This window comes from Lampetra fluviatilis, chromosome 60 (assembly GCF_964198595.1).
Source record: "Lampetra fluviatilis chromosome 60, kcLamFluv1.1, whole genome shotgun sequence".
Taxonomy (NCBI): domain Eukaryota; kingdom Metazoa; phylum Chordata; class Hyperoartia; order Petromyzontiformes; family Petromyzontidae; genus Lampetra; species Lampetra fluviatilis.
Genome location: NC_136334.1, coordinates 7,768,591 through 7,793,015, shown reverse-complemented (window position 1 = coordinate 7,793,015; position 24,425 = coordinate 7,768,591). Strand labels below are relative to the sequence as shown.

Genomic DNA, 24,425 nt, shown 5'->3' with positions numbered 1-24,425 from the left:
CTCTTCGCAAGTGAACGAGTGCCCTTTCCAGAGTGGATTTGCAAAAGTGCACTTTTTTTGTGTGCGAGGTTAATTGAGGTTGATTGGGACACCAGAGGAAGATAAGATGCTCCGGTCCGTGTTTTTACAGAGTTGGCTCATCCCCGTTACAAACACGGTTGCCTAGCCTGGAGTGTGGAATCACTCACCACAGTTTGCTTTGTCAGTTGTTCTGCCAAACAGCCGATATATCCGCTCAGATGTATCATCATCATCGTCATCAGCAGGAGCAGCAGCAGCAGCAGCCAGGGTCAACCCACTGCTGGATGAAGGGCTCCCAGAAGCCGCCACCACCGCCATATTTCACGATCCAGCGGTGTAATAGTCCAGCCAGTGCCTGCTGCACGCACGAGCTGACCACCACGCTCCATCTCCTGTGGCAGACCTCCCCCAGCAAGCGTTCCATCCCATCGGCAGCCGCTCCGTAATCAATCTGGACATACGCAAGAATAGAGAACCGATTTTTGATTTGTTTAGAGTTGTTGTCCTTCCCCCCCCCGGCACCTCCGATTCGCACCGTTGCCTACGTATGTTGCGAAAGAAGTTCAACATGCGTGCGTAGAATAGGTGGCCACAGATTCCAAGAACACAGGATGGGATGTTACTATCCTTTGTGCAAGCACTTCCAAGAGTTCATGAACAGTGAGCCTGGTGAAATTTGGGGAGCGCATCGTCAGTAGTGAACCTTTGGTTCCTAGGGTGTTCCGGCCTTTCACACTATACACCCTCCCCAAAGGCGGCCAGCGACAGGGTGATCAATCCTATGCTTGCGTCCCATCCCAATTAGTCATAGGAGTTGCCTTGTTGTTGATAGCCAACATCCCATGGGATTAACTTAATAATAATAATTCACAATGTTCATACACTTCACAACATTTTACCTCGGCAAAAAACCCCACTTCACTATATTCTGGACAATGAGATATTATTTCTTTTTGGTGGGCTGTTAAGTTGTTCTCGAATGTACGTTGTAGGGTATCGGGTTGGAAGCTCATGTCCCCCAATTGAGCCGTGCCAAAATAAAAAAAAATCGCAATAATTTTCGTAGTCGAGTCGACTCACGATTATCCGCGTGCAGTTTATCCGATTTGCGGATTAGCCGCGCACCTGAGATTTTTGTACATGAATGAATAACCCACGGATTTTCCCTTCAGCACAATTGAACAATCTAAAAACAATTGTACGTTGTTATTCTTGGAAATGTTTATTAAAAGTCACTGGCTTAAACCGAACAAATATCTTGCATCCGGTTAAACCGAAATCCACGTGATTGCCTCTACAGTACAGTAGTTGCATATCTTTACAACTGTGGGCGCAGTTTGATTGATGTTTGTGGCGTGGCTCTGCTGCTGTCATCAACTTAGCGGTCCGAGTCTTCTGTGCAGGAGCAGGAAAGTGTTATCACTGAACGTGCGCATCGATCGCTCGATTGTTAGTTTTCGTTCTAAATGGAACGAGTACCAATTAAAAATATTTTCCTAACTTAAACAAAATTATCATGGGACTTTTTGCCAGTATCAAAGTATGAAAAGTAAGAATAGATTTTATCCTTCCTGGAAATAAAACAGGTGTTAGGATATTCAAACACCAAGTAGATGCCTTGATTTCCTTGCGAAACACCTCCTGTTCTATTGCCAGAAAGGCTAAAACCTCACCATTGGAACCTCATTTGCCAGTAGCAAAATATGATAATTTTTGTTGCCAGATAAAAGGGTAAAAAAACAATTATCAGGCTAAAACCTATTCTTATTTTTTTTATCTTTGATACTGGCAAAAAGCTATCCCATGATATCGCTGCTCATGCCGAGCTAGAAGTGCTTTGCTCGTGTTGCATGGTCGTTGTGCTGTTCGCCTTTTGGCGTTAGTCTCTGGTCTGACACTGGTGGTGAGACTGGGCCATGAAGGAGGCTGCTCTCTCTGATGTAGGCCAATCAGTCTCAACGACAATGCAAATATTATCAGAGCCACGTGTTTGATTGCATGTTCACCACAAGTAGTTGTGGTTAATGCAGACTTTATTCCTTCCAAATGATTTCTATTCGTCGTTTGAACATCTTAACGCCTCCTGTTTTATTGCCAGAAAGGGTACAACCTATTCTTATTTTTCATACTAAACATCTACATTAGTGTTTTTTGGAATAGAGATCCGCAGAAAACGGTTATATTCTTGGATTATCCGCGATTTTCAATCATCCTCCCCGTCATTAGCACGGATAATCGAGAGTCTGTCTAATTTAAAAATTAAACTTTTTGCACAACAATATAAAAAAAGACAATCTTATGCCTCTATTCCAGGCAAGTTAGTTAACATCTCACCACAGAGAGAGAGACACGCAAACTCCAAATATACAGCAGCAGGCGTCAGGGTCGGGATCGGACCCACGACCTCCTGTAGACCAGGCGAGGGAGTTACCATCTCGCCACTGCGGCGCTAACTACTTCACAAGCAGGAGAGTCCTGTATTGGGATGTTTAGCCACATGCTGTGAGAGTCAGGCTTCCCCAGAACCCCGAGAAAATGAGACCACCGCAAATACGAGGCGACGCTCAAAGCTCCGCACAGATAGATTCAACAATCCACCGCTACACTGCCATCTCGTGGCCGCACCTCGCAGCCCAAGCGGGCTCAACATCTCACAGGGCGCAACGATCTCTGCGCGATCCGTCAAACCCGGCCCTCCGAAGCATTGATTTAGCGACAAAGCACTCGAAGGTCAACATCACTTTTGAGTGCACTTGAAGATTTCGTAACGAAATGTGCCAAATTAACTTGGGTGCAAGTGAGCCGGCTACACAGTGTCCCCTGTAGGGAAAATCCTCGCCGAACGCGCGGCGGCGTTCACGCTACAACGTGCGGTGTTTGCTCTCACGCGCTTCTTCCGCAAGGGAACACGTTTCGCTCAACACAGAGCACGGGACCCGTGCCGTCATAACGCGGGACGCGCACACCGTTATAACGCAATTTCTGAGCGGTCGTTGACGAACTACTTTCTTAAGCTGCACGGCTGAGCAGTGCTGTGATGCAGTAATGCGGCGGAGTAGAGATTCTCATCGTAATCGTGAATGTTGATGGTTGGTACGAACATGAATCCTCACACCCCTAGATTCGATAAATTGTCACGAATTAATTTGATTAACTACTTGTATGTACCTTGAACTTCTTTCGCGCCATACGTAGTCAACCCACCCACCCCCCGTACATGACGCTGCTTCTGTGTGGCCACTCCCACTCTGAACTCCTCTCCACTCCACGCCCACTGTGGAAACGGACGCCGCTCCGAGCAGCAGCGTCGAGAGGGCCTGATGCTGCCACCCATCCTCATCTCTCCTGACCCTTTGGCTCCTTTTCCTATCCTCGTCTTAGCTCACGTAGATTTATATAGCAGCGCCTTGGTGCAAGGCGCTTTACAATAATTATAAAATTGTACACAAGATGACAGCGGTGAAAATAAAGAGTGGGGGTTGTTGTTGTTAAAAGTGGTTGTGTAGTTGTGGTGACAGTTGTGACGACAGGCAGGGGTGGTGGTGAGCCACCAGGGGTAGTTTACTCCTGCCTTACATGTCCTATCGGTCTCGTTTGTCCCGTCTTGTTCGAACTGTCTCGTTTGTATTGTCTGCCTCGATAATACTGTCAGAATCATTTGTCTAGGCACGTCTAATTTTTTTACCCCATTAGCCTGATAGGTGACATTTGCCCACACCGTAATTTGCATGAATCGTAACGGTACGGACCACAACACAACCGATTTTAATCCACGAAGAAGCGATTCGTCATTACGCGCCTCCTGTCAAAGACATCATCACTAACGTCTCTGTCAACAACTCCCGTGCCCTGCTACTGATACCGATTCTGCCACCGCTGCCGATGCTGTTGCTGCTGCCGATGGCGATGCTTATGAATTGTTCACACTTAACGCGACTCACGATCCATCTCGAAACAATTTCCACGAGCGGTTGCCGTTTGGCGTGGAGAGGGCATCGCGTGCCACCTCCAAGTGTCGAACGCCCTCGATCGCTCCCGAGGGCCCTTGCCGCGCCTGCCAAGAGCCCTTCGCCCCATCAAGAGGTTGGGGTGAAGACACCCGTACGTGGCCACGAGTGGAAGAGGCGTCTCTGCAAAGTGTCCGATGGACCACCGATCAACAAAGCCCTTGACCCTGGGTGACTCGAAGACACAGAGCTTGCCCGAGTGCATCTTTTAAATGAAGCACCCTGTTTGTTCCGCTTGTGAGCAGGCTGTTGTTTTACGATGCCGCTACGGAGCGGGTGGACTGGGCAATGCTCTTGTTATTAATTATTTATCTGAATCTGTTCGTGCGGCTTTAGATTTACAGCTGGTTTCTCGACTCACCGATTGGTTAAATCTTGATTTAAAGCTTTCGTGACTGCAGGGATTTATATTCTTGGTTCTTTCGGTAAAGTCACGTAGAAGGGAAATAATAAAATAATATTTATATATAATAAAATAATATTTATATAAAAATATTATTTTATTATTTCCCTTCTACGTGACTTTACCGAAAGAACCAAGAATATGAATCACCGATTGGTTGTTAAGTTGGTCGAAAAGTATGCGTGCGTCAACGTTTTTTATTGTTTAAACTCACCTTGGTTTACTTTGGGTTTGCACACGATGTTGAGACACTCTCTCCCCTCTGGGTGTCTCAGCAGGGACACAGAACTCTGGCATAGCAGCAGCGCATCACGACACGTTAGAGAACACCCCCCCCCCCCCCGCTGAAGCAGATATCACAGAACTACTTCAGAGATTCCTTAAAGTGACCTCTCATTCATTCACACCGCGAGCACTGCACTTTCCCGTACACGTTTGTCTGCAGCTGCTGTGCACTGCGTGTCAGTGAAGCGCAAACAAACACACGTGGTAGGAGGCTTTCGCGACCAATATTAACCATGAGGCTTTTTTGGGTTACATCGCGTGAATATATAAATGTGTCGTTAAACCCGCCACCACCCGACACAGCCGAATTGGTAAGGTTTGTCACGTGAACAAAATTTGGCCAATTCGTCACGAACATTTCCCTTTCACAGCTGACATATTTGCCGAAGTGAAAACCTAAGTAACAAAAATATATATACGTTTGTTTTTTTAATGCAGTTCATTCGTGACCAGGCCGAGTCCATCAACTCGCATACGCTTGAGAACCCAGTTGAATAGGTTAATCACGGGAGACTGAGAACCAAATATCGAACCCAGGAACTAAGCGGTGCTGACTCAGATACCTGGGTAGCAGAGTAGTCGGTGGAGCTACCCCAGTAGTGGGAGAAGTGATGCCACCCACCCATCTGTACCATCACAACACCTTCTCTCATCCGGTACAGACCATCAATCACCCTGAGTGATGCCACCCACCCATCTGTACCATCACGACACCTACCCTCATCCAGTACGAACGGTCAACCACTCTAGCTGAGTGATGCCACCCATCCATCTGTACCATCACAACACCTACCCTCATCCGGTATATACGGTCAACTACTCTAGCTGAGTGATGCCACCCATCCATCTGTACCATCACAACACCTACCCTCATCCGGTATGAACGGTCAACTACTCTAGCCGAGTGATGCCACCCACCCATCTGTACCATCACGACACCTACCCTCATCCGGTACGGATGGTCAACCACCCTAGCCGAGTGATGCCACCCATCCATCTGTACCATCACAACACCTACCCTCATTCTGGACGGACCGTCAATCACCCTAGCTGAGTGATGCCACCCACCCATCTGTACCATCACGACACCTACTCTCATCCGGTACGGACCGTCAATCACCCTGAGTGATGCCACCCTCATCCGCAGCGCACCCCAGTCTCTGCCCAACTGAAGCCCGCTCGGCCATTCATTTCACGTAAATAATTTCATCCGTGCCACAGATATTGCCCCACCTGTGCCACCACAATCCGCCCACGACGACGATGCTGTCGTTAGCTCCGGCGGGAACACTTTGCACGGACATTCGGGTTCAATTGAAGACTCTGAACGGTTGAATACTGTGACCTTAAAAGGAAACTGATATTTTAAACTGTAAAGCGATGATTAAATCTTAACTTAAAAGCTTTCGTGACTGCAGGAATTCATATTCTTTGGGTCTTTCGGTAAAGTCACGTAGATAGGTTCAAAGAAAATATCAAAACACTATGACGTTTCGATCGCAACACAAGCGGTCGTCTTCAGGAAAAGGGGCTAAAGATGACCGCTTGTGTTCCGATCGAAACGTCATAGTGTTTGTTTTTTGTTATTTTCTTTGAACCTCTCTACGTAACTTTATCGAAAGACCCAAAGAATATAAAGCGATGATTGTTTACAACTTTACACACACATACGGTGCAATGGTGGTTGTATGTGTGTTTGTGCGTTGTTAATCGATTAGTTTATGAATGTAGCGATTTGATTAAAAATCGGATGCACGCTTGCGATTTGATTATATAAAGAGCAATTGTGAGGAGCAGTGGAGTTTCGGTTAGCGCTACGAACCCGGCGACCTGAGTTCGATTCACACTCACGGCCAACACCGGTGACGATTATCTGAACCGGTCCTGAGCCTCCCCTAGGTCGACTCGGCCTAAAATGAGTACCTGGTGCGGTGTGTAGTAAACATCGCCACTGGGGAGACAAAGGCGGCCAGATGTGGTGCTGGCCACCCACCCCCTCGTATGCCGTGCCGGCCTTCATAGGTGCTGCTCGCTAACAGCACTTGCCCCGACAGTCTGTTCTTCTTCTTCTTTCGTATGGCATTGTGAAAAGTAACAGTTTTTATTTTTTCTTAATGATCGTCATAAATGAATGCAAAGGTTCCTCATCCAGTCCACTGATGTGGTTGACGCAGTGTGGATTTCAGCGATACCGCCAGAATGTGCATGGATGGAGAGCATTCATCGGTGATGCGCTTGATGGTTTGGGACTTCTCCACAGTCGCAGTTGGGCAATTCTTTGATCTTCCATTTATTGAACGTGTACGCGCATCTGCCGTGTTGTGTTCGAGCGTGGTACAGCGTGGTCCATAGTCGTCGTGGAAGAGAGAGTCCCGGTACTTCCACCGTCGGATCGCGAATTATGTTTTTGTTTGCCACGTCTGTAGCCGCCCACGATTCAAAGCACCGAGTAGCCGTGTCTTTATTTACGGCTGCTAGAACAGAGGCACGTATCCAGAACGCTTCCCTGGATTTTAGCCTTGGGCAGCGTGGGGGTTCCTTTAGATGTTGAGCGACAGAGTGAAGTTCTTCATTATCTTGTCGTACTCCCGGATCGTCGCATCATCGCCTCGGATGTTTGCCGGAGCGATGTTCGCCAGCAAGGGAAGCCACGGGAGCGGAGTAGACTTTAGGGAACCGCCGATGACACGAAGCGCGTTGTTCATTTCGGCATCGACAAGGTTCGTGTGAGGGCTTGCACTAGGCCTCGGCAAGGTAAGGTAAATTACCCTTTTACCTTACCTTGCCGAGACCTAGCTTGCACCCCACACCGGGGCACGGTACTCCGCAGTGGAGTGAACAAGAGCCTGCGTCGATATCTTTAACGTGCTGCCATCGCTTCCCCAGGTTGTTCCTGCAAGTTTCTGAATAATATTCACTCGTGCTTTCGTTGTAGCTTTCGCTTGTTTGAGGTGGTGATGGTAGTTAAGCGTCCGATCCAGGGTAACTCCTAGATACCGAGGGTGTTCATCATGCCTTAGCTTCGCCCCGCAGAAGTTAACGTTTTCGAAGCTTGTCTGTTGTTCATGTGGAAGGCAGAGACGACGCTCTTCCATGGGTTTTGGCTTAAGGCGCCAATTCTTGAAGTATTCATCTTCTTGGTTCTTTCGGTAAAGTCACGTAGAAGGGAAATAATAAAAATGTAAAAAATATATATATATTTTATTTTCTTATTTCCCTTCTACGTGACTTTACCAAAAGAACCGAGAAGATGAATCCCTGCAGTCACGAAAGCTTTAAATCTTGAAGTATCCTTCCAGAGTCTTCAGATCTATTCCGAGGACTGCCTCCGTGTCCTCCATCTTCCGTGCTTGGGTTGCGAGTGCGATATCGTCCGCATATGTGAACATATGGCAAGATCTTCTTGGTTCTTTCGGTAAAGTCACGTAGAAGGGAAGTAATAAAATAATAAAAATAAAACATAATAAAATAATTATCACGACGTTTCGGCCACAACGCAAGCAGCCGTCCTCAGCGTCTTTCCGACAGCCCTGTTCTTCACCTGAAGACGGCTGCTTGCATTGTAGCCGAAACGTCGTGATAATTATTTTATATTTTTATTATTTCCTTTCTACGTGACTTTACCGAAAGAACCAAGAAGATGAATCCCTGCAGTCACGAAAGCTTTAAATCGAAATATGGCAATCAAGATGTCGCTGCACTGTCGCTAGTATAGAGACTGAACAGCGATGGTGCAGGACTGTCCATTGTTCAATCTTCGTGTAGCTGCTGGCAGCTTCACCAAGGTGGACGGTGAACCATCGGTTGCTCAGCATTTCGGTGATTCGTCTAATTGTCGGGCGGCAAGGCACGGCTTTCGCAAGCTTCAGCAGAAGTCCCTTCCGCCATACGGTATCATAAGCTGCTGCAGAGGTCGGCTCGATGAAAGCTGTTGCTGTTTTGAGCTGGCGTTCGAAACCGGCTTCGATGTGACTTGTTAAGGCAAGCACCTGGTCGCAACAATTTCGACCAGATTCTGCTTACTCTTTGGTTATTTCGGTAAAGTCACTTATAAATATAAAATAATAAATTAAATACTAGCATACGACGTTTCGATTGCAACACAAGCAATCGTCATCAGATATAAATGAAATAGAAACACAAATCTAGTATACTTAGAAATGGAATGTAATACAACAGAGAGTCGGATAACATAACAGTCGACACCCTACCTGCTTGATTACGTTCTTCCTGAGAATGCTAAATTTGAGAGAGAATAAAACACAGAACCAGAGACATATAGACAGACATATAAGCATACAGATATCACAGAGATACACAGAGAGAGAACAAACATAGGCACACAGAGAAAGCCACGTCTCTGTGTCGAGGCCTTAAAGCAGCAGCAGCAGCAGATCCTGCTTGTTCCCCGGGAACTATTTCATCAAGCGTGGCCATCATCAGCCTCTTGAGAGGAAGCCGCTCCATTCGTTTGTAGCAGACACTGAGTCGGGAGAAAGGGCGGGAGTTTTGAGCGTCCCATGCGTCCATGCCTGGTTCCAGAATGGCTATTATCCTTGCCTCTGTCCACTCCTTGGGAACGATGCTTGTGGAATGGATTAAAGTGAAGAATGTGGCTAGACATTGTCTTGCTCTTGGTCACAAGTTATTGATTAATTCTGGATAAATAGCGTCAAGACCTGAGGCTTTTCCGCATTCAGTCTGTTAAGGCTATACGGTTGATCTGTGTGATGTTAATCGATTCGTTTATAAATGTAGCGAGTCGATTAACATTCGGACGCTTGTTCTCGATTCGATTATTTAAAAAAAAATCGATTATATTTTTATCTTGTGAATGTAGCGGCCTATAATGACCGGCTGAAGGGTTGATCGTTGAACCTATTACAGTGCGAACACGCGACACAAGACGGAGCCGAACTCATCGATTGTAAAACCGCTCGAATCGATTCACGTTATCGATATCAATAATCGACGCCCAACGCTTTCACACTGCGTGTAATCTTTACGACAGTGTTTTGTTGTTCAAAAGCGACGGACGTCGTTTGACTTTACGACCTTTACGGCTGAGGACAGGGGGATGTGACTTATTTATTTATATAAATCTTGCTTTACGACAAACGGTCGCTCGTCAGCTGGCGTGTTGCCCCTGGCAACCCGCGGGCGAGCCAGCGTTTGAAATCCGCGGGCGATCATCCTCGCGGATAATTAACTCGTTAAAGATTAATTAACTCCTAATTAACTTGATTAATTAGCGCGCGAGATGTCGCGCGAGGTGACGACGGCGACCTCGCTGTCGCTGAGCGAGTTCGACTCGGAGGATCTTCTGAGCCTCGAGAGCTCGGGCCCAGTAGCAGCAGCAGCGGAGGCTTCTGCTGCTGCTGCTGCTGCAGGGCCCGAGGTGAGGGCCGCGCTTCAACTGTGCCGCGTGCGGCTCTCTCAGAGCAGGCTGGCGGTGGAGACACTGCAGGCCAGCAGGGACGTGCAGGTGAGGGGCACCACGGGGGGAGACACGGGGACACGGGGGGGACAGGGACGCGCAAGGTGAAGCCACACGGGGACACCCAGCGAGGTGTAGGTGAGACCATACGGAGACACAGGTGAGACACGGGGAGACACGGGGACACAGGTGAGACCACACGGAGACACGGGGACACACAGGTGAGACCACACGGAGATACGGGGACACACAGGTGAGACACAGGGAGACACGGGGGAGACACAGGTGAGACACGGGGGAGACACGGGGACACACAGATGAGACACGGGGAGACACGGGGGAGACCGCACGGAGACACGGGGGACACATGGGGAGGTACACGTGAGACCACACGGGGACACACAGGTGAGACACGAGGACACAGGTTAGACCACACGGTGAGACCACACGGTGAGACCACACGGTGAGACACAGGGACACATGGGGAGGTGCACGTGAGACCACACGGGGACACACAGGTGATACCACACGGAGACACGGGGACACACAGGTTAGACCACACGGAGACACGGGGACACACAGGTGAGACACGGGGAGACACGGAGACAGGTGAGACCACACGGTAAGACACGGAGACAGGTGAGGAGACACGGGGACACATGTTAGACCAAACGGAGACACGGGGGAGACCACACGGGGAGACACGGTGAGACACGGAGACAGGTGAGGACACACGGAGACACGGGGACACAGGTGAGGACACACGGAGACACGGGGAAACACGGGGGAGACCACACGGAGACACATGGGGAGGTGCACGTTAGACCACATGGGGACACACAACTGTGCAGAGTGCATATCTCCTGGAACAGACTCGTCGTAGCGATCCTACAGGCTAGCAGCGACGCACAGGGGAGACACGGAGACACAGGGACCAGCAAGTGAGACACAGGGACACACACAGACACGTGGAGATAGGGAGGAGACAGCTGTGCAGAGTGCGATTCTCCCAGAGCAGGCTAGCAGTGGAGACCAAAGACAAAGATCCCCCGTATAGCCTGAACAGACTGTTGGGGCAAGTGCTGTTAGCGAGTAGCACCTGTGAAAGCCTGCACGGCACACGAGGGGGTGGGTGGCCGCCTTTGTCTGCCTAGCGGTGATGTTTACACACCGCACCAGGTACTCATTTTAGGCCGAGTCGACTTAGGGGAGGCCCAGGACCGGTTCAGATAATCGGCTCGCCGGGTTCGTAGCGCAGCGCGCTACCCGCTACAACTAGCACAGTGGAGACCCTACACACACTCACACGCGTGGCTGTTTATCCTCGTTGCATTGTGCAGGTGGAGGAGCTGGAGGAAAAGCTGAGCGATGCACTCAACGAGAAGAAGCTGCTGCAGGCTCGCCTGGAGAGCCAGCTCCAGCTGCAGGAAGAGGAGGCGAGGTACCGTGGTGGAGCGACCTCCTCGAGATCTCCTCCCCCCGCTCGCTGTCGCCCAGCGTCCTTGTGCCCAGTGCTCCCATCCCTACCGCATGGAAGTCCATTCCATGCGTGTGCACCGGGGCAATCTTATAGCATTCGGCCCACGAGAAAACACTCATTAATTGGCAGCTAACATCGTAATGTATCCTGAATGTAGCAGAGCAATAAACTGAACAATTTTTTATTTGAACAGGTAAAGCCTACTGAGCTGTACAGCATAGATCTTTTTCAGAAGCGGCTTGGCCACAAATGATAGTCCAACGAAGTGGCTTATCACGTGGAACTTTATAGCAGCCAAATGCTCACAACGCGTGACGTTGATTTTAAACGTGGAAGGAAAAACCGGAGGAGGACCACGGGTAGAGAGAGCGAGAGAGACATGCAAACTCCAAATATACAATGGGCGTCAGGGGTCCGGATAGAGAGGACCGCAAAGCTTTAGCAATTGTTAGCTCCGTCTCACTGCCTGGCTGCTGCTGCTGCTGTCGCCTTCCTGCTCGTGTGTCGTTCCTCCTCGAGCCTGCCGAGTCGTTCTTCGTACGAGAGCGCCGAGTGAACACCGCACGGCGTAAACGGTGACCTGAAGTCGTTCCAGAAGCGACGGCGTCGCGCCTACCCAACGAGATCCCTCACGCTGGTGCCCGCGCTCGCGCCCCTTCCCCTCCGCCACCCGCCGCAGGGTTCGGCAGGAGCGCACGCAGCGTGAGGTGGACGCCATCGTGACGCGGCTGCGCGAGGTGGAGGAGCGCAACCGCGAGCTGAGCGACCGCGGTGGAGCGCTGCGCCGGGGCCTCGTCGACCTCGAGCTCACCCCCGAGCAGCGCTCGGCGCTCGGAGCGCTGCCCGCCGAACAGCGCAACCTTCGCGAGCACATGCAGGTGCCGAGATGACACCCGCCCTCCCTCCCCACCCTGACGCTGACCGCCGCCGCCCCGACCCTAACTGTGCCGTTGCCCGTCTCTCACGGCGGCAGGTGCTGCTGTTCGACGCGGTTCACCCGCTGCGGGAGGAGTGCCGGAAGCTGAGCGAGCTGAAGAGCCGGCTGGGCGGCGAGCTGGGCGCCTGCCGCGCCGAGGTTTACAGCCTGAGTCAGGTGCGCGCGCGGGCGGGCGCCACGGCGCGCACAGCGGACGCCGCAGGAAGACGGCGGAGATCTATTTGCGTGGGCGGGGGGAGTGGCGGTGCGGCGGTTAACGCTCCACGCTCCGAGCCCGGCGACCCGAGTTTGATTCCCGCTCGCGGCCGATAACGGTGGCTAATATGTAAACTGGCTTTAAGTGAGTATCTGGTGCGGTGCGTGAATGTAAGCGCTGGGGAGACAAAGGTGGCCAGACATGGTATTGGCCACCAACCTCCTTGTGCGCCTTGCCGGCTTTCATAGGTGCTACTCGCAAAGAGCACTTGCCCCAACAGTCTGTTAGAGGCTATACAGGGGATCTGTTTATGTGTGTGGTGAGGGCTTGGAGGATGAGCGGCGTCGCCGTGGCGACCTGGAGACCCGTTGCCAGCGACTACTGTTGGAGCTGGAGGACGCCCGGCAACAGCTGGCCCTCGGGGACCATCGCCGTGACAACTACGACCGTGTCAAGCAGTGAGCACACCTGCATACAAGACAAAGACATAGTTCCCCCGTATAACCTTTAACAGACTTTTGGGGCAAGTGCTGTTAGCGAGCAGCACTTATGAAGGCCGACATGGCACACAAGTGGGTGGTGTGGCCAACCCAGTGGCGATGTTTAGACACCGCACCAGGTACTAATTTCAGGCTGAGTCAACCTTATGAAAAAATAAGCTAATAGCTCTGTTGGCGTTACCTGGTCAAATAAAAAAAATGTTGGAGTTAGTTAGTTGCTTACCTTTTCGATACTTTGCGCTCCTATCGTGTTTTTGTTGTAACTTTTTGACCCGCCCCTACCGTGGACATCTGTGAAAAAGAGCTTCATAGCACGTGGGATTCCTCCTCCAGTATAAGTAAACTTTGTGATGATACTGTGTAGCCGTGTCCGGTGACGCCGTAGCTTCCTCGCGCCGGCGGTGTCGTCCTCTCGTGCCAGCGAGCGGGACGCGCTGGAGCAGGACAGCGAGGCCTCCAAGCGGCGGCTGCAGGAGCTTGAGATGATTTCGGCGGCGGTTACCAAGGAGCGGAGCGAGCTGGCCTCCGAGGTGGGCGTCCCGGCAAGCGGTGCCGTCGTGGGGGGAGGAGGGGGGGGGGGGGTCAGGGGGAGACAAATATGGTCGGGCTCCATGTAGTGTTGTCACCTTTCCTGGTTTTCCCAGCATTGCCCAGTTGTCGAGGGCAGCTGCTGTCCCGGGAAATCTCCGCGTGTTTTTCCTAGACCTGGTTTTGCCACCTTCGTATGCACGTACGTACGTTTAACTTCTTTCGCCCCGTACGTAGCCAACCCGTGCTAATCGGAGGTGCTAATCCTTCGCGATAACGACAACAATAACACGCCGCGCCAGACAACTTGTTATCTCCTCTTCCGGTATCGTGAAATATTCTCTCTCTCTCTCTTCCCATGATGCATCCTAGCTTGTAGCTCAGCGGTGGCAACCCTAGCGTTAGTGCTGAGCCTTACCAGCAGGTGTCATGGTGGTGTTCAGTGCCCATGGTTACGGATTGGAGATGCCTGCAGCTTTCCCCTTGCTGCTACGAGATGCTTCCATGTGTAGGCGCTCTTGTCAAGTAGAGTTTATTATTTTTATTCTTGCCTTAGTTGCCATCCTGCTGCTGCAGAAACGTCCGCAGTTTTTGTCCATTTGCTGCAACGCAAATGGATTGGGGGCCGTCCATAAATGACGTCACGCACCTGGGGGGGGGGGGGGTCAGACATTTGTGACGATGTGTGACGAGGGGGGGGGGGGGTTTGAGAAATGTGACGTCACATCAAAATGCGCAACTTTAAATAAATATAGACAACACATTCTACTTAATTAAATAGACTTTTTAATAAATGTTTTCTCCTACAACATCAGAGTGCAGCGCCACATTAAATACGCACTACAATGACAATAGTTTAAATAGATTTAAAGCATGTTTTATTTTCAAAATGGAAATATGGTTTGGGGGGGGGGCAGAGCTTTGTGACGTCATATTTGAGGGGGGGTCTGACTTTTTGTCACGCCGTGTGATGAGGGGGGGGGTCAAAAATCGTCCAAAATCGCGTGACGTCATTTATGGACGGCCCCTTGTTTGCTATCGCCATTCCCGCCCATCACCTCGGCCGTGCTAGCACCGCTGTGCGCCGTCCGCTGTTCCAAACAACAGCAGCTACTGCTGCTGCCGCCGTACGACTCGCAGACCAAACGAGACGGCACCAACCAGACCAAACGATACCAACGAGACGGACAGCCACCCACAAAGGGGGCGAAAGAGAACCGGTTTTAGAATCCACTCACGACCCTGCGTCGTCACAGGTCATGCCACCTCAGGCGACTGAATCGGCGACCTTTCTCCCACCAGTGCCTGTTCTCAGGCCGACAGCACGGGGGCGATGTTTGTGCCACGTGTGCCTCTGCGTGTGCGCGTCTGCGAGTCGACTCGGCCTCGAAAAAGTACCTGCTGTGCGGTTGTGTAAAACATCGCCACTGGGGAGACAAAGGCGGCCGGGCGTGGCGCTGGCCACCCACCACCCCCTCGTGTGCCGTGCCGGCCTTCATAGGCGCTGCTCGCTAACAGCACTTGCCCTAACAGCGTGCTGAGGCTATACGGGGGGGGGGGGGGATCTTGTCTTTGTTGTCTGCAGGTGGCCGCTCTGCGCCAGACGGTCTCGCTGCTGCAGAAAGATAAAGACTACCTGGCGAGGAAAGTGTCGGAGTTGGAGGCACGCAGCTCGGTCGAGTCAGAGCGAGCAGAGAGAGCACAGGCTAGTGCTGGCCATCCATCCTCTATACGCGGGCGTGTGTGTGTGTGTTTATACATCTGCCAGTCATCTCAGTCGGTCAACCCGTGGGAACCTGGGTCTGTCCCATGACCTCTTGCCGGCGAGCCTTCGACACTTAACATGATGGCCTCAAGGTGCACATAGCCTGGCACAAGCGCCGTGTTGACGTCGCAGCCACTTAGTGGCGAATGGCGGTTGTGTTATGCATAAATCTGTTGTGTTATTTTGGTTGTTTATTTAGCAAAGGCATACTGAGTCAACCTGACTCTTTCTGGACGGTCCTGCCAAGTGTTCGCAGTAGTGGCTAATGATTGAGGTGTACATCTTCTTCTAGATTTGAAGCTTTCGTGACTGCAGGGATTCATACTCTTGGGTTTTTTCGGTAAAGTCACGTAGGTAAAAAAAAAAATCACGACGTTTCGGAGGCAACACAAGTCTCCGTCTTCAGGTGTGACGGTGGGTCTATGCAAGTCTGTGGATCTGTCTGCAAGCCTGCGTCCGTGTCCCTGCATAGATACCCATAGACTCGGTGGGCTAATGCCTGTCTCGAAGTCCAACCCTGTGTCTGTCTGCGGTGCAGGCACAGCTGGAGCTGGCAAAGCACGGGCGTGAAGAGGCGTACGAGAAGTACCTGAGCGCCCGGTGGGTGTCCCAGAACCCCCCGGCGCGTGCGCGGTTCGTTAGCCGGCGTCCCGGTGACACCGGGCCCGGAGGGTTTCCCCGGACGTGGGTGTCGCGGCGGCGAGATGTTGACCGCCTCGCCTGGGTGGGGCAGCGCGGGGGGGGGGGCCCTGCTACCCTTCCGCCCCTTTCTCGTGGTTCCGCCGCGCTGCAATAGATGCTTGCGGATTTTTTGTTGTCGTTATGTATCCTGTCGTTGGGACCTTTCGGTGTGGCTTGCCTGTTGAGAAACTGTTATGCGATCGAATCGATAATCGGTTGGTAAAACGATTACTTAAGTTATATCGCAACAACAACAAAAAAGCCTTTAGGGGTGCCACGGTGGCTAGGAGATGTTAACTACCTCGCCTGATATGCAGGGGGTCGTGGGTTCGAGCCCGACCCTGACGAAGCCTGCTGCTGTATATTTGGAGTTTGTGTCTCTCTCTCTCACCGTGGACGCGTGGATTTTTCTCCTGATCCTCGGTTTTTCCGTCCACATTTAGAATCAACGTGCGTTCTGAGTCTTTGGCTGCTGTAAATTACCACGTGATGACAAGCCACTTAGTTAAGCTATCATTTGTTGCCACGTCGCTTGTGAAAAAGAGCTAATAGCTCAATGGGCTTTACCTGGTAAAATAAATTCAAAATTTTTTTTTTGTGGGTCCCATGTTCTTGAAATGCATCCCAGACAGTCCAGGGGAGCTGTCATCGTTGTCATCGTGGTCATCGTTGTCATCATTGTCATCGTTGTCATCGTTATTTCGGCGAACGGGATTTGCCCCGCTGAGGCTGCGCGTGGGCGCGGTGTCGCGAGCAGGGAGCAGTACAAGTCCGAGTACGAGATGAGGCTGCGGGACGAGATGGACGCAGTCCGCGCGCAGACCAACCAGGAGATGGAGCGGCTCAGGCTCAACGGCAAGGAGATCTACGAGCGGGAGAACAGGTGGCCACGCACGCGCGCGTTGTGACGGGAGCGGCCGGATCTTTTGGAACTCGCGCGCAGTGCCGCGTGCCGGCGCTGTCGACGCACGCCATCGATCCCGAGACGGTTCATCGCGGTTGACGTTCGCGTAGCGCTGCCCAAGCGCATCTGCGCCGTCTCCGCGAGGGGGGGAATGGCACGATATCCCTGTGCTCGTGAACACAAATCAGGACTCAAGTCTCCACTTGTACAAGGGCAGCAGCCGAGGCTGAACTGCGCGAGAACGTTCATGCACAAGGTGGTGGTGGTGGTGACTGCTAACCGGGTGTCGTGGTCGACTGTTACGGTTGACGCCCTCCAGGAGCCTGCGGGAGGCTCGTGACGGAGCGATCGCGGAGAGGGACCGGGCGCGCGAGACCGAGAGGCAGGCGACGGAGAAAAACGATGCGCTCATGGCGCGGTACGGAGACACGCACGCACGCACGCACACGCGCACAAGGCAAATACAGAGATCCCCCATGTAGCCTTAACAGATTTTTGGAGCAAGTGTTGTTAGCGAGTAGTGCTTATGAAGGCCGGCACGGTACACAAGGGGGTGGGTGGCCAGCACCACGCCCGGCCGAGTTTGTCTCTACCAAGTAACCATTTCACCATAACCCTCGGAAACGTCCAGAACCATTACAGATTTTCACGATTGTCCACGCACACACGTGTGCGTATGCGTCACGCATGCGATGACACGCGTCCGAGTTTGTGCGCGTGCGTCTCTGCATGTTTTGGGTCACGCACGCGGCTGCACGTGCCCGCGCGCACTGGTCATCGTTACGATCGTACGAGCGTGCACGTGTGTGTGTTTGCAAGCAGCCTGGCGCAGGGGCAGCACGTGTGGGACACCAAGGCGGCGGAGCTGGGAGGGCAGCTCAAGGTGAAGACGTTCGAGGCGGAGAGGGCGCTGCTCGTGCAGGAGGAGACCCAGCGGACGCTGGGCCTCTGCCAGCTGCAGTGCGACAAGTTCCAGGCCAAGGTGGAGGTGGGTGACCAGCGGAGACTAACGACGCTCCGGTCCCCTCTTCAGCCGCACAACCGATCGGCGCACGCTGCTGTTAGCGAGCACCGACTAAGGCCGGCGCGGCGCACGAGTGGGTGGTGGGTGGCCAGCGCCACGCCCGGCTGCCTTTGTCTCCCCGGTGGCGATGTTTACACAGCGCTGCGTCGACCTAAGGGAGGCCCAGGACCTGTTCAGGGCCGGATTAAGGCACGGGGCTTTAGTTGCTGCAGCCCAGGGGCCTCCGCCAGCTGGGAGGCCTCTAGAGATGAAGTGAAAAGTTATTTCATTTGTGAACGCTGAATTTTATTTGTTGTTAGCCTTGTAAAAATTCATTGTATTTTTCTTTAACTTTGTTTTCCTTTTGAAAATATCACTGGGGGCCTCACGGTACCCGTAGCCCAGGGGCCTACACAATCTTAATCCGGCCCTGGATGGTGGCCATGAGCGGGAAATCGAACTCGAGTCGGCGGGTTCATAGCGCAGCGCTAACCGTTGCACTACCGCTCCCCACACACGACACGCCACAAAGACAAAGATCCCTGTATGGCCTTTAACAGACTGTTAGGGCAAGTGCTGTCAGCGAGTAGCACCTATGAAAGTCTCCCTAGTGGCCATGTTTACACCGCACCAAGTACTCATTTCAGACCGAGTCGACCTAGGGGAGGCCCAGAACCCTTTCAGATGATTGTCACCGGTGTTGGCCGTGAGCGGGAATCGAACGCAGGTCACCGGGTTCGCAGCGCTAAGGGCTCGGCGCACGCACGGCTCACCCGGCCGCCCCCGTCGCCCCGTGTCTGTGCGCGAGCGAGCAGCTGCTTACGAGGGAGTTCTACGCGCTACAGGCCGCCAGCGAGCGGCGCGCCACGGAGCTGAGCTCCCAGAATGCCGAGCTGCGAGCGCGCGTCGACACCTACGAGCGCCTGGAGGCGGAGCTGGACGACGTGGTCATGCAGTCGGCGCAGAGTGCGGCACTCGCACACACGGCACTCGCACACACGGCACTCGCCTGCACTGTGCCACACCGGCACTAGCAGGGGCACTGTGACACTTTCCAATACCGCGCAACACCAGTACTAGCGCAGGCATCATGACACTCGCCAACACTGTGCCACATCGGCACTAGTGCGGGCACCGTAACACCAGCCAAGACCACACCAGCACTAGCACGGCCACTGCTACACTCGCCAACACTGCTCCACACCAGCGCTAGCAGGGGCACCGTAACACCAGCCAACACTGTGCAACACCGGCACTAGCGCGGACACCGTGACACTCGCCAACACCGTGCCAGCGCTAGCACGGCCACTGCTACACTCGCCAACACTGCTCCACACCAGCGCTATCAGAGGCACCGTACACTTGCCAACACCGCAACACACCGGCACTAGCGCAGGCACCATGACACTCGCCAACACCGCGCCACAACCAGCCGACCTTCATAGGTGCTGGCTATGAGCGCTTGCCCCCAACAGTCTGTTAAAGGCTACGCGGGGGATCTTTGTCTTTGTGTGGCGTGCGTAGTGGAGAGCGAAGAGGAGGCGGAGAGGGTTCTCTTCTCGTACGGTTACGGCGCAAACGTCCCCACCACCGCAAAGAGGCGCCTCAAACAAAGGTACGGCACGCACGCCGTGTAGCCTGCGTAGACTGCTGGGGCAAGTGCTGTTAGCGAGCATTTACGAAGGCCGGCACGGCGCACAGCTGCCTTTGTCTCCCCCAGTACCTGATGTTTACACACCGCGCTAAATACTCATTTAAGGCCCGAGTAAACAATGCAGGAAGGCAACGATTGCCGACATCACTAAGATGGAATACAGCACCCAGAGAGAGTGCGAGAGAAAAACCTGAGGGGAGGCCCAGGACCGTTTCGGATAAACTCGTCGTGACCCGGCTAAAATCAATCCTGGGCCAGCGAGCGCGTAGCGCGGTGCGCCGACCGCTCCACTACCGCTCGCGGCAAAACACCGCGGTCGCCACACGGTCGCAGCGGCAGGGAAGGCACGCGGCGGGGGGGATCACCGCTCGGCGTGTTGTTGCGTTGCAGCGTGCACCTAGCCCGGCGCATCCTGGCGCTGGAGAAACAGAACACGCTGCTCCGGAAAGACCTGGAGTCTCACCAGCAGCAAGCGCAGGCCATCGCCAAAGAGGTAACGCGCCGGGACGGAGCGCCACCACCGGCACGCTAGGGGGCGCCGTTCGGCAAGCGTGTATCGTATGTTGTATGTATGTTGAACTCCATGCATACACAAGCGTGTATGCGCGTCGTACGTAGCCAATCGGAGGTTGCGCGACTGGCGTCAGCGACACGGTCCGGCGGTCACGCGCCGCTCGTCGCATCGAAGCCTCGCGGTTCGAATTCGGCGGCCGCCCCTGGCCAGACGCCACGGCGTACAGCAGCGACACGGCGCCGTCTGCTGCGCGGTGGACGTTGGAGATCCGCCCCCCCCCCCCCACGACGTCATTCGCAAGAGGAGGGCATCGTGTGTGCCTGGCGCCACGGTCCACCTTTGTGTCGTCGAGCGCCGTGATCCAGCGGCGTCGTTGCGCGTGTCCCCCCCCCCCGTCCTCCCCGTCCCCCCCACATCGCCAGCTGGAGAGCGCCAACTCGCTGCTGAGCGGGGTCCAGCAGCCGCACGCCTACCTCGTGGAGCGCCTGCGGGAGCGGGACCACCAGCTGCGGGACCTGGCCGACAGGGCGGCCAAGCTGGAGGCGCAAGTCGGGTGCGTGCGGCGTCGGCGGGCAAACTCGGCAGGACGTCTCGCGCCGTCCGGGGGTTTCCGGTTCAGTGTCCAGGGGGTGGAGACTCTTGCGTGTCGTACGCAGGCAACGGCGAGTGTCCGTGTTGCCGCGCAGAGCCGTCGAGGCACCGGGCAGCGCTAGGGAACGGTGGCTGCAGCTGTGCCGATTTTCAGAATCGCCGCAATCGGAATATTTATTTCATACCGGAGGAGGAATCCGATGAGCTTTGCAGGTCTCTTTCGCAGATGTCCAGTAGGGGGCACGAGAGTTAGAACGTTTACATCAATCAACAACGCAAAAATACGATGGGAGTGCAAAGTATAGGAAAGCTAAATAAATCGCTTAAAAATAAATACAAATAATACGAAGTCATGTTTATCTTACCAGGTAAAGGCCACTGAGTTATACAGCTCTCTTTCATAAGCGACCTGGCCACCAATGATAGCAGCTTAACGAAGTGGCTTACCACGTGGAAGTTTATAGCAACCAAATACTCTAAAAGGCGTGATGTTGTTTCTAAATGTGGAGGGAAAAACCGGAGGGACCCGGAGACAAATCCACGCGACCACGAGGCTCGAACCCACGACCCGAGTTCGATTCCCGCTCACGGCCAAACCCAGTGACGATTATCTGAACCGGTCCTTGGCCTCCCCCAGGTCGACACGATGAGTACCCGGTGCGATGTGTAAACATCGCCACCGGGGAGACAAAGGCGGTCGGGCGTGGCGCTGGCCACCCAACCACCTCGTGTGCTACTGTACCGGCCTTCCTAGGTGCTGGCGCTCGCTATAACAGCACTTGCCCCAACAGTCTGTTAAGGCTACACTGGGGTGGGGGGGTGATCGTTGTCTTTGCTTGATGCGCGCGCCGTTCAGTGACCTCCGCAAGGAGCGCGCCACCCTGCAGCGCACGCGGGACCACATGTCGGCCGACCTGGAACGACTGCTCAACCAGAAAGAGGTCGGTGAAGAATTACAAAAAAGATCCACGCACACACCGGGGTCGAACCGGGAATCGGGAGCTCTCCACCCCCGCCTGGGGACGCCAGAACAGACCGCAACAACGCATAACGACGCAACGCTCGGTCCACAGATACCAAGGAGACGTCGCAGCGATGATTCACTCCGGGGCGCCTGCTGACGCAGTTGTCCGACTTGACCACCCGAGCGTGAAATTGTAGTCGTCGTCGCTCTGCATCTACATCAGCAGCCGTACTAACCCGAGCGCTCTTTAAGCCCGTGACCCCTGGCCCCGTGACCCCTGCAGGAGCTGGCCGTGATGCGCCAGGTGGTGCTGGCCCTGCAGCAGCGTCGCGGTGCCGGCGGCGGCGGCGGAGACGCGGCCACCGTCCTCGGCGGCGCGGCGGCGCTGCGGGGGGCCCGACTCTCCGCTCCGTCCGTCTCCAGGGCCGAAGGGCCGTCGTCGCCGCACAAGCCGCGGCCCACGGTGTTTGTGAGTTCCCACGCACGCACGGCGACACCGGTTCACACGCAAGCACAGAGGTGGCCCGACCCGACTTGTACGTACGTAGAACTTCTTTCGCGCCGTGCGTAGCCGACCGTGCGGGGGAAGGGTAACAACGTCGCCTCCCCCAGACGTTTGTCGTCGCCGGCCCGGCGGATGTTTTGTTCCCACTCGTGGATATTTGGACGCCAAGGGTTAGTTGGGTTTGGGGGTTCGTTTTTTGTGACCATGGTTTGTGGTTACTGTTAGCATTAGAAAAGCTGCATTGGTTAGGACGAAGGACCAAACAGATGGTGGGTTTTCTCCGGGCGCTCCGGTTTCCTCCCACGTGTAAACACTCATTAATTGGCCGATAACATCTTACTACATAGAGGACTACAGACCTTGGGCAATCGTTGGTAGCGCTGGGTTCCTCACCACCACATGGCGGCTGCTGCTGCCTTCCTGCTCCACGTCTATGGTTTCTCCTCCCTGCACCGCCGAGTCGTCCTCTCTCTCTCGCTCTCTGAGTCGTCCCCTCACTCCCTCTCTGAGTTGTCCCCTCTCGCTCTCTGAGTCGTCCTCTCTCCCTCGCTCTCTGTGTGTGCGATGCCACCAGACGAAGCCCAGGAAGGCGCCGTCTAAAACAGCACCCACGCTGTGAGCTCCTGCGGCGACCGCCCGCTCCGCCACGCAGCGGAAGCCGTGCGGGGGCTCCCCTTTAAACCCCCGCACACACATACATACACACATACACACACACACATACACACACATACACACACATACATACAAACCCTTGCTGCGTGGAGCGTGGCACGCTCGCAACTCGCCCAGCCGCTAGCGCGGTGGCATTGACGCGGTGGGGTAGCCACTGGTGGTGCCTTACAGCCACAAGAGAGCTGAGTTCGGTTCCTGACCAGGGCGCCTTTTTGTGTGGAGTTTGTTTGTGCTCCCCCTGTTCTACAGTGTGAGTGTGGAGTTTGTATGTTACTCCCTGTTGTACAAAGTGTGTGAGTGTGGAGTTTGTATGTTCTCCCCCTGTTCTACAGTGTGAGTGTGGAGTTTGTTTGTGCTCCCCCTGTTCTACAGTGTGAGTGTGGAGTTTGTATGTTATCTCCCTGTTCTACAAAGTGTGTGAGTGTGGAGTTTGTATTTTCTCCCCCTGTTCTGCAGAGTGTGTGAGTGGAATTGTAATGTTCTCCCGCTGTTCTACAGAGTGTGCGAGTATAGAGTTTGAGTGTTCTCCCGCTGTTCTGCAGAGTGTGTGAGTGTGGAGTTTGTATGATCTCCTGTTCTACAGAGTGAGTGTGTGGAGTTTGTATGATCTCCTGTTCTACAGAGTGTGTGGAGATTGTGTGTTCTCCCCCTGTTCTGCGTGGGTTTCTTCCCATAGCTAAACCCACAAACACAGTGGAACTGGTATTGGCCACAACATCCGCAATGCTGAAACGTGACCTGCAAATCGCTCAATTGGGATTGCACACAGCAGTAGCAGCACCAATCACCGGCCCCTTACTCCGAAAACTTGGCAGGACCCTCCTGAGAAGGAGTCTCAAGGCTCTGCGATGCTTCCCGGGTGGAGCTCAGTGCTTTGTGTGTTACTCGCTTGTGTCGTCGTCGTCGGTAATGTGCTGCATCCGCCGCCTTTGTGCGTCGTCAATTCTCCGTCGTCGATTGCGATGCGTCCTATAATGCACATATTTTGTACAATCGGAATGTAATTTTTTTATTTAATAAACGTGCTTTGTATAACAGAATCTTTTTTAATTTTTTTCTAGTCCACTGTCCCAACAGAGCGGTTTCATTTCAACGTACATTGCAGTTGGAGTTACATTGTCCGTTATTCAACCATCTGGCAAGGCCATTGACGATTGATTGTCGTCGCTTACTTGCACGTTGTTCGCTCCTCACTCTCGACGGGAGAGGACGACTCTGAGAGGCGCCACGAAGAGGAGGGAGGAGGAGCGGCAAGGCGGCACCACCAGCTGCCCAAGCTTTGCGGTCCTCTATATATCAACCCTTTCCCGTTCCGAATGACGGTACGTGTGTGCACATCATCTCAGTCGGTCAACCCGTGGCACCTGGGTCTGCC

At 53.6% G+C, this 24,425-nt stretch overlaps 1 protein-coding gene across 2 annotated transcripts; it reads left to right on the top strand.

The window, feature by feature from the left end:
- The first annotated feature begins 9,833 nt into the window (after window positions 1-9,833).
- On the top strand, window positions 9,834-24,080 carry PIBF1 (progesterone immunomodulatory binding factor 1). 2 transcript variants are annotated; one of them, XM_078881204.1, is made up of 18 exons: window positions 9,840-10,201; window positions 11,494-11,594; window positions 12,313-12,511; window positions 12,607-12,726; window positions 13,091-13,224; window positions 13,688-13,796; window positions 15,380-15,499; window positions 16,098-16,159; window positions 16,998-17,123; window positions 17,464-17,562; window positions 17,967-18,132; window positions 18,963-19,113; window positions 19,672-19,762; window positions 20,192-20,294; window positions 20,738-20,868; window positions 21,763-21,847; window positions 22,154-22,339; window positions 22,950-24,080. In XM_078881204.1, the coding sequence occupies exons 1-18, from the start codon at window positions 9,977-9,979 to the stop codon at window positions 22,992-22,994; spliced, it is 2,253 nt and encodes a 750-aa protein (XP_078737330.1). In that variant the 5' UTR covers window positions 9,840-9,976; the 3' UTR covers window positions 22,995-24,080. The 2 variants fall into 2 exon arrangements, with proteins under 2 accessions (XP_078737329.1, XP_078737330.1); XM_078881203.1 differs by lacking the exon at window positions 22,950-24,080 and having other exon boundaries at window positions 9,834-10,201; window positions 22,154-22,929.
- The last annotated feature ends 345 nt before the right edge of the window (window positions 24,081-24,425 follow it).

Bases quoted from the DNA above. Each gene is read 5' to 3' on its own strand.
- PIBF1 (XM_078881203.1), top strand. From the start codon at position 9,977: ATGTCGCGCGAGGTGACGACGGCGACCTCGCTGTCGCTGAGCGAGTTC. The intron at 15,500-16,097 runs GCTAGTGCTGGC...TCTGCGGTGCAG, and splicing joins AGCGAGCAGAGAGAGCACAG to GCACAGCTGGAGCTGGCAAA. The intron at 17,124-17,463 runs GTGGCCACGCAC...GACGCCCTCCAG, and splicing joins ATCTACGAGCGGGAGAACAG to GAGCCTGCGGGAGGCTCGTG.